The 14766-nt window shown below is 25.4% G+C and overlaps 2 protein-coding genes and 1 pseudogene across 2 annotated transcripts; all 3 read left to right on the forward strand.

Annotated features, from left to right (window-relative positions):
- The first annotated feature begins 1972 nt into the window (after positions 1–1972).
- Positions 1973–2978, forward strand: LOC132925746 (probable lysine-specific demethylase 4A). The gene is given in 6 exon segments (XM_060990114.1): positions 1973–2182; positions 2263–2348; positions 2350–2403; positions 2461–2557; positions 2559–2615; positions 2688–2978. Coding segments are annotated over 6 exon segments (795 nt in total).
- Positions 2979–8058: 5080 nt separating this feature from the next.
- On the forward strand, positions 8059–9427 carry LOC132927514 (uncharacterized). Its single transcript, XM_060992053.1, has 2 exons — positions 8059–8396; positions 9189–9427. The coding sequence occupies exons 1-2, from the start codon at positions 8064–8066 to the stop codon at positions 9234–9236; spliced, it is 381 nt and encodes a 126-aa protein (XP_060848036.1). The 5' UTR covers positions 8059–8063; the 3' UTR covers positions 9237–9427.
- Positions 9428–9622: 195 nt separating this feature from the next.
- Positions 9623–13384, forward strand: LOC132925748 (uncharacterized; annotated as a pseudogene).
- Positions 13385–14766: the final 1382 nt, after the last annotated feature.

Genomic DNA, 14766 nt, shown 5'->3' on the forward strand with positions numbered 1-14766 from the left:
TTGCATTGTAGAACGAGTGTCTTAATGCAAAGTAGGATTTCACTGACTTGTAGTAGTTATTTAACAAACCTAATGGTGTGTCGTAGGAGTCGTAGGACTGAGTGTCTGGTTTGACTGGAACGCATTAACTGAATAATATTTTGTGAACTTCCGCACTCATTGGAGATAGTAGTATAGATTTCTTCTGGATTTCGTTAATTAATCCGTTTGCAACAAAAAAATTTGCAAGTCTAGATTCGAATATTGTGTACATTTCCTTTTAGATCGTTTTATGGTTTTGTTATCTTGATTTTACGTGCTAACTCATTACTCATTGGACTAAACTGCTGGAATTAATTTGTAACGCCATCGGCCATTTTTTTGGCATTTCCTCGCCCCAATCACGTGTTTTTTATTCGATCGATTTTTGAATTTTTTACTTATGCTAAAGAAATGGGTTGTTTCGATTTTTCCAAAAATGTGTGTTTTGCTTTTTTATTATTAATATTTTAATTTTGTGCGATATAATTAGGTTAGTAGGTATTCAAGTCTATTATTTTTATTGAGAGGTATATTATATATATTGTCAATATCGAATAGTTATAATTTTTACTTGAGTATGGGCGCCCGCAGGAAGTTATTTGGAAGAAGCAAAATGAAATCAAATGACAAACACCAAAAAGTACATTAAAAAAAGTCTATTGCTTGCATACTACAAAATGTGTCAGAGTTTGTTATTTAGTCGTTATTAAATAAATGCTGAATTCTCCTATAAATAAAAATAAGGCAGTCTATGATAATAGAAAAGTATGTAAATTTCTGTTGTCAAGATAACGGAGGTAGTCTTGGGTGGGAGTCGCGTTAATAGCCGTAGTCTCGTATAACAGGGAAGAACCATTTTGGTAGTCTTAGATAGAAGGATTGTGATTTTGCTAAAAAACAAGGTAGTCCCGTATTACAGGAAAGTACCTTGAAATGTATAAATTATGTTTACTAAAGTCAAAATATTAATGAAATGCCCCGTCTGCCCCCTCCAGGCACCCATGCTAGCAGCTAATTATCACTCTCAAATGCCAACTCCAGTGTTTTTTTAAACAATTATAAAACATATTTTCTATGTTTTTAGAGCAATACCCATTTTAAAGAATTACTAGTAGCCACTAGGACTAGGTTTTCAGTATTTTCAGTAAGTGCACTTCTATAATTTTTTTTCTTAAAAATAAGTCATTATAAATTTTAGCAATAATATTTTATATGTAATTTGTATATTTCAGATATGTCTAGAGGTATTCATAAAAACGGAGTAACAAAAATTTTTAAAATAACTTATATTTAATAACATTTTTATATAAGTTATTCCACTACCAGAATGGACCCCTAGAAAAGAGAGCTATTATAGCGATGATATAATGAGTATGGTTATCCCTGCACCAATCTGTCAAGTAATTAATTTAAATACTTAACATGTTTTTAACTTTAAATTTTGAGTTACTTTTCTGTTAACTAGCTTGATCTTAACAATTCCATTATTTCAACTACCAGCCAATTGCCATTAATGTATGGTGTAAAAGAAATTTCTCATTAGTTTCCCAACAAATGTCTATAAATATTTCCCGTTATGATAATACTTTTCCCCCATTATATTTTCTTTTTAATGTATTCCCTTATATTACAATTTTTTTTTCATATAGTACCTCTAACTTAATCATGCTAATTTACTAATGTATCATATTTGATTCATAGACAATTGTTTTTCAAAAAATATAATTAACATCATTTCTGAGTCCAATCATTCATAAACCTTAACACGTTGAATGCCGGTGGTTATACAACTGTGTTAACGTATGAGCCACCCATCATTTTTATTATCATTCCGAAAATATGTTGTATGATATTTTTAGAAATATATATGGGAATTTAATAGTTTGTTTTACATATGAACAAATGTCATAATATAAAGGTAATAAATATGGTCTATTTATGTTATTTTAGGATGTCCAATGTAAAACTGGCGTATTCAAACAACTTAATATTAAAAAAAGCCATAACAGAAGCACAATATAAAAAATTGGCCGAGTCACAAGAATATAGGGCACCGTACTGTTTTGACTATACCGATCTTGAAAGGAAATATTGGAAAAATATTCTATATAAATGTCCAATATATGGTACAGATGTGTCAGGAAGCATTACAGATAAAAATGTAGAAAGAAGTGTTCAATACATAGGAATATTTCTAAATTTATATTTAATTAAAAATATTACATGTATTCTTAAATTAAGATATGGAATATTAATAGACTGGGTACAGTTTTGGATTACGTGAATCAGGATTATGGAATGTGGAAAACATCATTTTCTTTACACATAAGAAATGGATTTATACAGTATAAACTACATTCATGAAGGAAGCCCAAATTCATGGTAACTTTTGTATACTTTATCCTATATAATTTTATTGTATGCATTATATTTGTTAAGGTATGCAATACCACCGGAATATGGACGGCGCTTTAAAAGAGTAGCTAATGGATTATTTTCTGCGGATTTTTCAATATGTCTAGCATATCTTAGACAAAAAAATGTCTATTATATCTCCACAATTATTAGCTACTCATAATGTTCCATTTGACAAGGTAAATGATTGTAAGTACAAAATGTTGTTAAAATATTCTAATTGTTTCTATACAATTCAACAATTGTTTTAGATAACACAAAAGAAAGGAGAATTCATATTAACTTTTCCGTATGGATACCATGCTAGTCTTAACCATGGTTTCAATATGGCTGAATCAACCAATTTTGCATCGCCCTGTTGGGTAGAATACGGAAAAAAGGCTACACTATGTCATTGCTATAAAGACAGTATAAAAATGGATATGGAAACCTTTGTGAGATGTTTACAGCCTAAAAAGTACGAAAACTGGCTGAAGGGAAAAGATATTGATTGCCATCCAGAAGACCCTTCTCGTAGGTTCGCAGCACATGTGCGTTATTAACTGTTATTTATTTTATATGGTAGCTTAAGTTTCTCTAGAAAAATTAGTTTTGGACTTCAGTATTGAGATGTAAACAACTAAATAATTATTATTGAGAGCATTATGCTCAAAAAGCCTTATATATTTATGATAGTATAAATTATCAATATTAATAATATCGGTTTTTTTATTGTTACTAAATTCTATTTTTCATTAAATAAATTAGTATCATGTATATGTACATTTATTTAATTTATGGAGAATAATAATGTATAGGATTCATTGTTTCTTAATATGTCATTAATGTTTAAATTCAAAACAAAGCAACTAATTTTATTTTTTGCACTTGTAAAAAAATTTAAATATGTAAAATGGGCAAAAATGGTACATCGAAGATAATGATGTTTATTTTTAATTTATCAGTTATAAGTAAAAAACTATTTATAATCAAATTCATACAGTGGATTTCCGCTTAATGTGGACCTAACCTAACGTAGCCCACATTAAGCGGTGCCCATGTTAACCGGTACCCACATTAGGTGGAATCCACTGTACCATGATTATCCCTTTCTGCATGAATTTTTATTTTTTCCCGATAAAAATGTACTTGTAAAAACACCACGATGGGCACGATGATGGAAAACTTATTTAAAAAAATATTCAAGTTAAACTACCCCTAAAAATAGATTAAGGGTTAATTTGGGAACAAAATTAGTTTATGATATATTTCAATAAGTATTATTCTTAAAAATCTATACTTATTTTTAAAAAACTCCGGACAAAAAGTACTGCAAGATGGTATTTCTCCCCAGAGACAGTATCAATTCGCGTCGCTCGTAGTTCCATAATATACAGACGAAAAGTGTATGCTCTACATCATTCACCTCCGCCGGGCAGTGGAAACGGGCTGGGCTTTGCGCTCTCTCCTTCGACCACAGGTAATTTGGGAAACAACCGTGGCCAGTGAGAGATTGTGCCAAGTGAAAACTAACCTGCCTCGGGCCATTGTACCACCACCTGGACAAATCCGGGATTAGTCGTTTCGTAAATTCTGCCTTGGGAATTGTCTCGCACAGAGCTTGACATTGTTAAACAATCTCCGCCGTAATATCCCGCTTCGTTGGCGCAGCACCCGTTCTCTTTGCTACCGCAGTCGTCTTTCTGCAGACTGCCTGCAGAAAGACCGGAGGCATCCTTTATCTCAAGGTACGTCGTTATCACTAATATCTTTTCGAAATTAAGCATGATAAGCATTTTCAAGCAACTGTTTTTTGAGACTTTAACGGTAGTCTACAATATCTTTGTTGGTAATCCACAGCGCTGTTCTGGTCGGTGACTTTAACGTTGGTTTCTCTTTTTCGTTTTGTCCATCACTTACTGTGAAGAAATACGAAACACACTTAAACCTACTGTTCTTTCAAAAGCTACGTCTTCTCGTGGTTTGGATGAGAATCCTCCTCTTGTTTCTAATGTTATTTTAATGTTATTTTATTGACATTTTAATGATGTTTTAGTATTGTAAATACTAAATTCTTACCTGATAGTGAGATATTGGTTTCAAAACTCTTGAAACCATGAAAATGATATTTCTACCAAAAATCCCATACTTGGTAACTATAAAATTAACTTAGTTTTTTCTCGTTGAAATTATATTTATAACAATTTATTTTTTCAATAATTTCTTAGAGAAGATAAACAAAAAGCCTTAAAATTTTTCATATTACTGTTAACATCAAGGCTGAAAACTGAATATAGTGAAAAAACGACATTTTATAAATAAATAAATTATATAGATATCATATCGAATAGTATACAACACGACAAAAAACGTTAAATGCAGTTAACTTTAAAATTTCAATTAGGTATTAATTAAGTATAAATAGATTATAAAAAGTAAATTATTTTTAGTTAATTATTAAATTTCCGTAAAGTACCGCGTATTCACGTCGAACAATCAAGACGTGACTAACGCTTAATGTTTTACAAAATATAGTGGAACCTATAGTTTATATCCATAATCTTAACATAACATCCAAAGTCGTAATTTAAACTTTTATTATACTCAATAAGTAATAGGTGTCTGTTCTCTGTATTATTATTATTATCGTTGCGACTTCGCTCATCAAATCTATGTAGGTACATAGCCACCTAGGTATAAAATACGATTACATTTTTAACGATAAGATTTGGTTTATCGCAACCATGTGTATCATTATTCTTTGTATAGGTATACAAATATAACTTTAGGCTAATGACCTGTGATGTTGAATAAATGTAAAGTTTATTTTAACAAGCGTGCTTTTGAATTTCTATGTAATTTAAAAATAATTTTATTTATGACAACAATTATTTTAATAACTTATAACTAAAATTAACGTTTTTTCCGTGTCGCTTTTTTCCTTGTCGTTTTTTTACCGATTACCCTGAAACTCATTTTATATTCCTAGTGTGAGGTAATTAGCAAGTGTAGATACAGATAATTTAACTATAAAAGAATATTGGAAAGAATGCTTATTACTATTCAATAGACAATATTATATTTTATTATATTTTGAGTACCAGATTTACAGAAAAGTGACTACAAATTGCAACTACAGTTAATGAATGTTTTACTTAAATTTTGAACAGTTTTTTTTTCGGAACGAATATTATAAAATACTTACGTATTATTTATAAATGCAAATTTTCGAATTTTATTTGATATTTACTATTTTTGACTACCTATTTTGTGTTTATAAATAGGATATTATTGACATTAATTGTTCTAACTTAAAATACAAAATTAATATCATGATTAACATCTTTAAAGTAGTCAACTTTAATATATTAAAGTAGATTTACATATAGTACTTCCTAATTCATTTAAAATTATGCAAGTGGGAGTCACATATTTATGTGTGAGCTCAGCCAAACCTACGGTTATGCGAAAGGTCTTTTTCATCTATTAAAATTAACACATAATAAATCCGAGCCAACATGGCTTAGAAACAATTTAATTATTTTAACAATACTAAATATTGGAAAATATATTGCAGTAGACAATGCAATAATATTAGATACATTTGCTAGAAGTAACAGGAAATACAGCTTTAAAATTGGCCAATAACTTTTTCTATATATAATGTTCTGTATTAAGTTGAAAATAAATAAAATTTTTTTGTATTATTATTTTGTTGTTACATTTACTTAGATCTAATGACATACATGATGTAATTGTATAATGTATATTATAAAAACAATTTTGACATTACAATTAATAGTAGATGAAATAGTAAATAAAAAAAAAATGTGTATTAATCTTTATTGTAATTAGGGTATTTGTATGTATTCTATTCGAAATTGAGGAACCTAACCTGGAGGAAAAATTTTTAGGTGTCTATAGGTAATAAATAATAATAGACATAAGGACATCGTGATTTATGATTTACTATATAAATAGTTATGGAAGACAATGACCATAACTTTTCTCTTTTAAATCAAATGTCTCAATCAAATAATAAAAACAATATAATATCTATGTTTTCTTCTTTAGAAAAAGTCTTATTTTAAACCGATGAGTTATTTAATGAAAGTAAGTATAACAAGCAGTAAATTATTAGTATAGTTATTGTAGTAAGCAGAAATTTTAATAATTTTATTGTGTATACCCCTATTTTTGATTTAATAATGTAAAATATTCATGTTTTTAGAAAATATAGTGTCTTCTATTGGACACTCCACAAATAAAAGACCATCTGTATTGAATTCTCCTATTGGAAAAATAACTGTTGGAAATAATGACCAGAACATTTCTAATCTTCATTTAATGTTCCAATCAAATAATAAAAACAATTCACCCAATCATATGTTATTTTCTGTGAAAAATAATACAAATAAATTGTGATATTTTTATTTATACATTTTTTTATAGGTATTATTATTTTCATTAAAGTTAATTTATTCTCGTTAATTGTTGTAGATTTTCCAAACATTTGTAATAAATTCACTAACAAAAATGAAATATGACATCTGGCATTAATTCAAAAACAAATGATACAAAATATATTCTTTTAAATTCTTTTTTAACCGATTCTGGTAAGAATATGATCATACAATATTTTAGTATTCTTAAATGATCCTTAAGATGAACTGTTTCAATAAAAGAGAATTAACTGCGGTACCAGAACTTTGGTTTAGAAATGGCTCTTATGCTTTGGCATGAAATGGAGTGGCTGGAGGGGCAAAGGGGGCTATATCCACTATAGTCAATGATATTGAAATGTGATAATTATGTTATAATTTTTAAAATGTGATAAAATTTCTATCAGGTATGGGCCAAATGATTAAGATTTTCATGATAACATGACACCTAATGATATTGAAATGTGATAATATTATGTAATAACTTTTTTTTATATAATTTTTAAAATGTACATATTAAAAATATGTATTTTATTATTTTACTATTATAAATCAACTGTACTGATTATTTTATTAATGTACAAAATATTAGTTTCAAAGCATTGTATATATATTTTTTATGTACTTTTAAAATATGAAAGGGATATACATATGTATATGTATATGTTGTACACACTGTTATTTTGTTAGTATGCAGTTACTTTTGAGGTTATACACATACACATACAAGATAATGTGCTCATTCTTGTTATTAAAATGTATATGAATTGTGATGTCAAGTAAAAATTATTATTATTTTATTTAAGTATTAAACTATTGACTAATTGAACAAAATAAATAAATAAAATAATATTATTATAATCTAGTAGTGAATAATAAAAAAACTCTTGTAGTTATATTTAATCTGAGATCTAAACAACTAATTATTAGGTAAGTAGAAATAATTTACAATTACTAAATAGTTGTTATAAAAATTGTAAAGTGTATAAAACAAAAGTAACAAACTAATTAATAATTATGTTATTTAATGTAAAATATGATAAAGTAATCAAAATGATACATTTATTAATACATGAAAACCACACTATAAATATGAATACTTATTAAGTAAAATATATCATTTTCTCAGCATTTACTACCTATCTGTGACACTTAATATTTACAACCTTCAATAAAATCAATTACTTTGTTTTAGAAATCATCAATATGGCAGAAAATTGGGATAATATACCAGGAATAAATCAAGAATATGGACAATTAGACTTAAATGCAACTGATGGTCAAACAGATGAAAATAATTGGATTAATTTAGACCAAAATATCAGATATATACCATGTACAAATTATACAGATTGGGATCCTTTAAATAACAATGGTCAAACCGATGATGATAAACTAATTGAAGAATATTTTAAAAATAAAACTACAATTATTGAATCTGCTGATGATACAAATGAGGATCGGGACGACTCGAATCAAACAACATCTGGTATTGAACGTCAAGCTGATACAACTACATCTGATGTTGTTGAACAATCGGTACATGATTTATTTATTTTAAATATAACTTTAATACATTGTCCATGTTATTATTAATTCAATGTTTTCGTAATGATTTGTTTCATATTTAAATTTAATTTTAAGTATTAAATAAAATGTAATAAATTTCATTATAATGTTTAGCTTGCCCTTCATGAGGGAATACAGTGGTATACATTCCAAAATACATATATCATTAAACCACCTATGTTTAAGCAATAATTATCTCAGCTAAAAATGGATGTATAGAAGTCTAGATATATGATTTATTTCATTAGACATTCAAAATATAATGCAGTGTAATTCAAAACAGTTTATAGTTAGAGTGAATTCAATTGTTAACCAAATATTTTAGATTACATTTACTCAGTTTTTTTTATATAAACTCGTTTACACTGTCTTATGGTAAATTTAATATCAAATACCGATACAAAAAAAAGATTATTGATCAAACATTATATTTTTAAATATATTTTTCTACGCATAAGATTGCCAAAATGACAAATAATTGAAGTTCTAAAGTGAAAACATTTTGTACTGCAACAAGTATTATAATTATTATTTCCATATAAAAATGTCAATGTTTTAGTTTTTAAGTATTTGACTAACATAATGGTGATTAAACTCAATACCCTATATAATAATCTGAAATGAAATATAATTTTTATTTCATAATAGCATGTTTTATTTATTTTTAAGCTATACTTTATTGAATAAAACTAAATATATTATATTAAAAAAATGTTTATAAAATGATATGAAAATTAAATTAATGCATGTTTTGTATTCTAGAATGTTCCAGTAACGTCCGAGTATGTCCAAGAAGAGGAAGAATGGTAATCATAGATTTTTACAACAATACCGAATTCAAGCCAAATTAAACATCACTGAAAAAAATTGAATTGTTGCCTCTATTTATAATTTATTATTGTATAACATATATTTTTTTAGTTATACTTTATGAGTAAAGCCTGAAACTAACGACATAAAAAAATAATAGGTTTTGTTTTTATTTATTATTTATATATCATTGTACAAAATTGAATTTTTACATTTAATTATTATTGTATATATCATATTAAAAATATATTTTAAGTTAAAATTTATAAATAAAAAGCCTGAAACTTAACTTTTAAAAATAAGTAGATTTTATACAACTTTAACCTCAATCTGCAAGTTTGTTAATATATATAATTAATAATTATAGTTTGTATATCATAATCGGAATGAGTAGTGAGTACAAAAACAAAGTGGTATCTAAATAATAATCCCTTCAATATTATTCTATTCAACTATAATTTATTGATCAGTGACCTGTGGAGAATTATATTATTTATTTTAATTTATTAATTTCTCGCATAAAAGTTAACCTTTATTGTTTTTACTGACACAAAACTATATTGTCATATTAATTGTTAACAGTTTATTTATTGTAAACAATTTAAATATATTGTTACTTTTACAGTATATTATAAAAATTAAAAATATGGTAGTGTATCAGATGTCCAAGAAGAAAAAGAATGGTTATCATAGATTCTTAGAACAATACCGAATTCAAGCCAAAAAAAAAAAAAAAAAAATGAAGCAATCTTAGTTATTAATTTACTCAATTGTGAATTATTACTCTTATAATTATAAGCTCAAATCAATACAATTAAGTTGAAAACTATCCACACAGCATTTTTCAATCCATACAATTGTATAAATATTTGAAGTTCATTAAATTTCAAATAAAAGATTTATACAATATTGTGATATTTTGATATATGTACATTCCCACACAGCATTTGTCAATCATAACAATTGTATCATTGTTTATCTTAGATTGGAATTTAAATATTTAAAATTAAAACTTTATCCTACTAAAACTATATTTATTTGATGTCCGAATATTCGATACCCACCCTATAGCTTGGTGGTTTTACATATCAAACCTAAGGATTGGGTTTTTCGATTTTAACGAATGTCCGGGTGACTAATTATATTAAAATACTACAATTTTTTACTATAACTATAACTTTAAAACTAAGTCCAACGGCTAAAGTCTGACTTCACTATAGTTTTCAGCATGCTTTATAACAACATTACGTGTTAAAACAAAAGAAATGCAAAAAAAAGGGTGTCGTTATTATATATATATACAACTTGTACTATAATTTATGATTTAACAGTTTTATTAATTTTTAATAAAAACAAAAAAAAAATACAAAATATTAATTAATATAATATCCATTTTACAATTTTAGAACCTGCAATGGATACAAATTTTTTAGTTACTCATTTATTGATGACAATACAGTCAAAGCTGTGCCTTCATTTTGGTTTACAAAAAAAAAATTATGTGCTCGGCCAAAAAATAATGTGCTTGCTAGAAAATGTATTGTTTTAAAATATAAACCAAATGAAAAAGAGTTCAAATTTCTATGTGCTAGGATTCTTCATAAAAACATAAGTAAACTAAAATAGTGTTTACTATCTAATATTTCATTCAAAATTATGCTAATATAATAAGAATAACTTGTATTCCTGATACTTATTTTTCAGAAACATTAGAAAAAGCTAGAAAAATAGCAAATATAGCAAAGTCTAAATCTGATTTTTCATTAACTGAAGATGAAACTATTAAAGCAGTAGATACACCTAGTGATGCTATAAGAGAATATTCTCAAGAACGAGAATATTATTTTGCAAATTATTACCGGGTAATTATTGCTATAGTGGAACCTACTGTACTAGATAATATTTAGAATTTTACCGACAGTTGTACACCATAGTGATTATTGATGTCTGACCTTGATGTCTATCTTAGAGAATATTCTCTCAAAAGATAATTACCGTAATTTTACATCACTAGATACACCTAGTTCTCCTTCATCATCAACTGATTTTATGCCACTATTTTCTGATCCCGGTGGCCGGTATAAAAACATAAATACTATTTCTATTTGTAAATTAATTTAAACATTTAATATTGAAAATGATTAAGAACTCAACAACTTTAAAAAATAACAAAAGGTTTGGTTGTAAAAAAATAAATCCTGGATGGTCTCCTTCACCAAAAAAAATTAAAAGTAACTAGTTTTTATTAACATGGGTTTAATCTGTATTTTGTTTTTACACATTTTAATATAATTTTATTATTTTCCTTAATGTTAGATAAAAGTTAGCAACATGTCAATCTAATTTATAATAAAAGTTCAAGTGCCAATAAGCAGTTAGTATTTGATATACAACTAAATGATCAACTGTTGGATACTCCATTACAACAAACAACTTATTGTAAGATTTACATTTATTATGCTTATAATTTATAACTTATATAACAATTATATTATTATTGCATATCACCAAAATATATTTAGTTTTAGTAAGTCAAATGGAGAAAAGTATTAAAGAACACAATACGACGCCAAATTAAAACATTTGATAATATGTTTAAATACTATTTAATGCCTAAATCAAATCTTAAGAAATTTAACTTTTTTGAAGTATGAACTAAAACAAGTCTTAAGCAATCAAATAATAATGATGGGCAGATTAGAAACAACTGAAAATATTTTGGAGCAAAGTCCAGGTAGATTTGAAAGAAGAGTACAAGATGATGGTATGGATTTAACAGATTGTCCGCTTCCCATCAATAACAATATTGATCTTACTACATTGGAAGATAAATTATCTGGCGACCAAGATTTTAAAAATCAATTAGTAAGTTATTAATAATTAATTAATTTTCTATTATATTTTATAGTTTTTATTAATAAATATTTCAGTAAGAAAATCTCTAAAATGTTCTGTTATGTTGTAAATTATAATGTGATTGTCTTACTTCTTATACAAATATAATTTGCAATTTTCTATGAAAATAGCACTAATATATTTTTCACTTATACCTCGTATTAGCATCTAGATTAAAGGATCTTAATACTTGGTACTACAATATATTCAAATATATTTTGTTATTTTAAGGCTTTAATATTTTTCAGCACCCTAACATGTCTTATATTGTTTAAACTTATTTTATTTCTATTAAAACAATATTTTTTATAACTTAAATTGTATACTCTTGAGTATGCTACCTACTCAAAAACTGTACTTATGTAGAGTACTTGAAAAAATGGCATACCTATCTGTCATATTAACTATTATCTTCTTCTCTTCTCTACTAAAAGCCTTGCCTTGTTGTTGCAAATCTGGTTCACCATTCTTCTCTGATTAACTGTTATATATGTCATAATTGTATTATAATTGTATATATGTTATAATTGTGTTATAATTGTATTATTGTATTAGGAAAGTACCTGTGACTTGAGTTATTAATAATTAAGATAAACAACATATATTATGATGGTGATACTGATGCAATAGTATAATAGCCTATTAAAATTGTATGAAACATTGATGTTTAATGATATCCTAATTAGGATTTCAAAATGTTTAATATATATTATTAATTATAAATACACCTTTTTTAGGTTACTGTGTTTTCATATATTGTCGGAAAAAATGTTTAATTGGTTGTTAAAAGAATCATGTCCAAATTATTTTATGACGGTTTGCCATCTAATTACTCATACACCGGGAAAAAAGGAAAAGATAAATTTGCAAGTCTATCAGTTATATTTGGTAAGAATAATGTATTATAAATATCCTATTACATATTATATATATATAATATATGCAATTAGTAATATATAATATACTACTAATTTCTTTCTCCAACTATAGATTTATATTTTTTGTCAGACTATAATAATGATGGCTACCAAATTATTATATGCTAATAACTATATATTGTATGATAATATGTATAATTATACAATTATAATTATTATTTGATAACTGGTAATTATAATATAAATATAATTACCTTTTTAGGTGCTGTTAAAAAACAAACAAAATTTAAGAATACTCCATTAAATGAAATCGAAGAAGTTGTCAAATACATTTTGGCACAAGTGCCTTTTAATTTAAAAAAATTAGAAGCTAAACAAAATAAAAGCATTTAGCATATTATTATATATTTAAACATTAAAATTACTTTAAAAAAAATAATATATACATATATAATTTTTTAAGAATTTTAAACATGCAATAGTTTAATTTGTTGATGTTTATAATAATATGCGTCCATAACACCTGTATCATATCTAATAATTAATTAACATTATATATTCTCCATCATCATATAATTGATTATTGGTGTATGATAACAAATACCGAAGTGTTTATATTTTAAAATATATTTATACCTAATTAATTAATTAGGTATAAGACATTCAAATAGTGGTTTAATTCATTTTTTTATAGATAGAGTTTTAAGTATTGAACATAATTTATTTTTTTACAAGTCAATCCCATGCAATTTAAACTTGGATTTATAATAATAAATAATTTGTATTTAACAAAATACATAATAATAATATTGTATTATATTTTTTTTTTATGTTTATTTAATGCATATTAACTGTTAAATCAATATTGAATTAAATTATTAATATACATTAAATATCAATGATAAGTTAACGTTACAAATAATGAAATTTAAAATTATTACAACGTTGGGTCGATGTTGAAAAATATTTAATAAACTTTTGATAAATGTTAATTCTTAATATTAATAATTACTATTACTAAAATGATAAATTCTTGTCCACAACACATTTAAAAATGCACCATCAATGGATCTCAAATATTAATTAATGATTAAATATTAAACTTCAATGTTTGGTCAATATTTAATAAATATTGCAATGTTGTGTGGGTTTAAAATGCAATAATTATTCAATATATTTAGATATTTAGATAATTATTTATTTCACATGATTTACTCAATACTTTCATTCAATATTTTGTTTTCTGTTAATTTATAAAAGAAAAATATAATTTTCAACTCACAATAATAATAAATAGGTAATTTGCGATTCAAATTGTACAACACCAGCAACATTTTCCAACAAATCCAAGAATTCCCAATAATAATATTATTAATTCTTTTGAACTTTTTTTACTCAAATTTATATAAAAATATTATAGGCTATAACTAAGAATTCGAAAAACATTTTAATACAAAATTAAATTTAAGTAAAAAAAATATATTTTCTGAGTTAGACACAAACAACAAAGGCAAGTTATTTATATTAGATACCTACTTACATATTATATAATAGTTAAATATCTATTAGCAACTATTTAAAATAGTTTTAACTATGAAAAGTAGAATATTATGGTACATAAATATATTTCAAAAACTCATTATATTTAACTTGAATTAAAGGGAAAGAAAACATTTTCTAGAAAAAAACAATTTATATTTGATTCCTAGTTAACCTGATATTTTATTTTACAATAAATAAAATCATATAAGGTAAAA

The sequence above is a fragment of the Rhopalosiphum padi genome, chromosome 3 (genome assembly GCF_020882245.1).
Source record: "Rhopalosiphum padi isolate XX-2018 chromosome 3, ASM2088224v1, whole genome shotgun sequence".
Lineage (NCBI taxonomy): Eukaryota > Metazoa > Arthropoda > Insecta > Hemiptera > Aphididae > Rhopalosiphum > Rhopalosiphum padi.

Excerpts from the sequence above, each read along its gene's own strand:
- LOC132927514 (XM_060992053.1), top strand. The coding sequence starts at position 8,064 with ATGGCAGAAAATTGGGATAATATACCAGGAATAAATCAAGAATATGGA. Across the intron at positions 8,397-9,188 it reads CTGATGTTGTTGAACAATCG|AATGTTCCAGTAACGTCCGA; the intron begins GTACATGATTTA and ends TTTGTATTCTAG.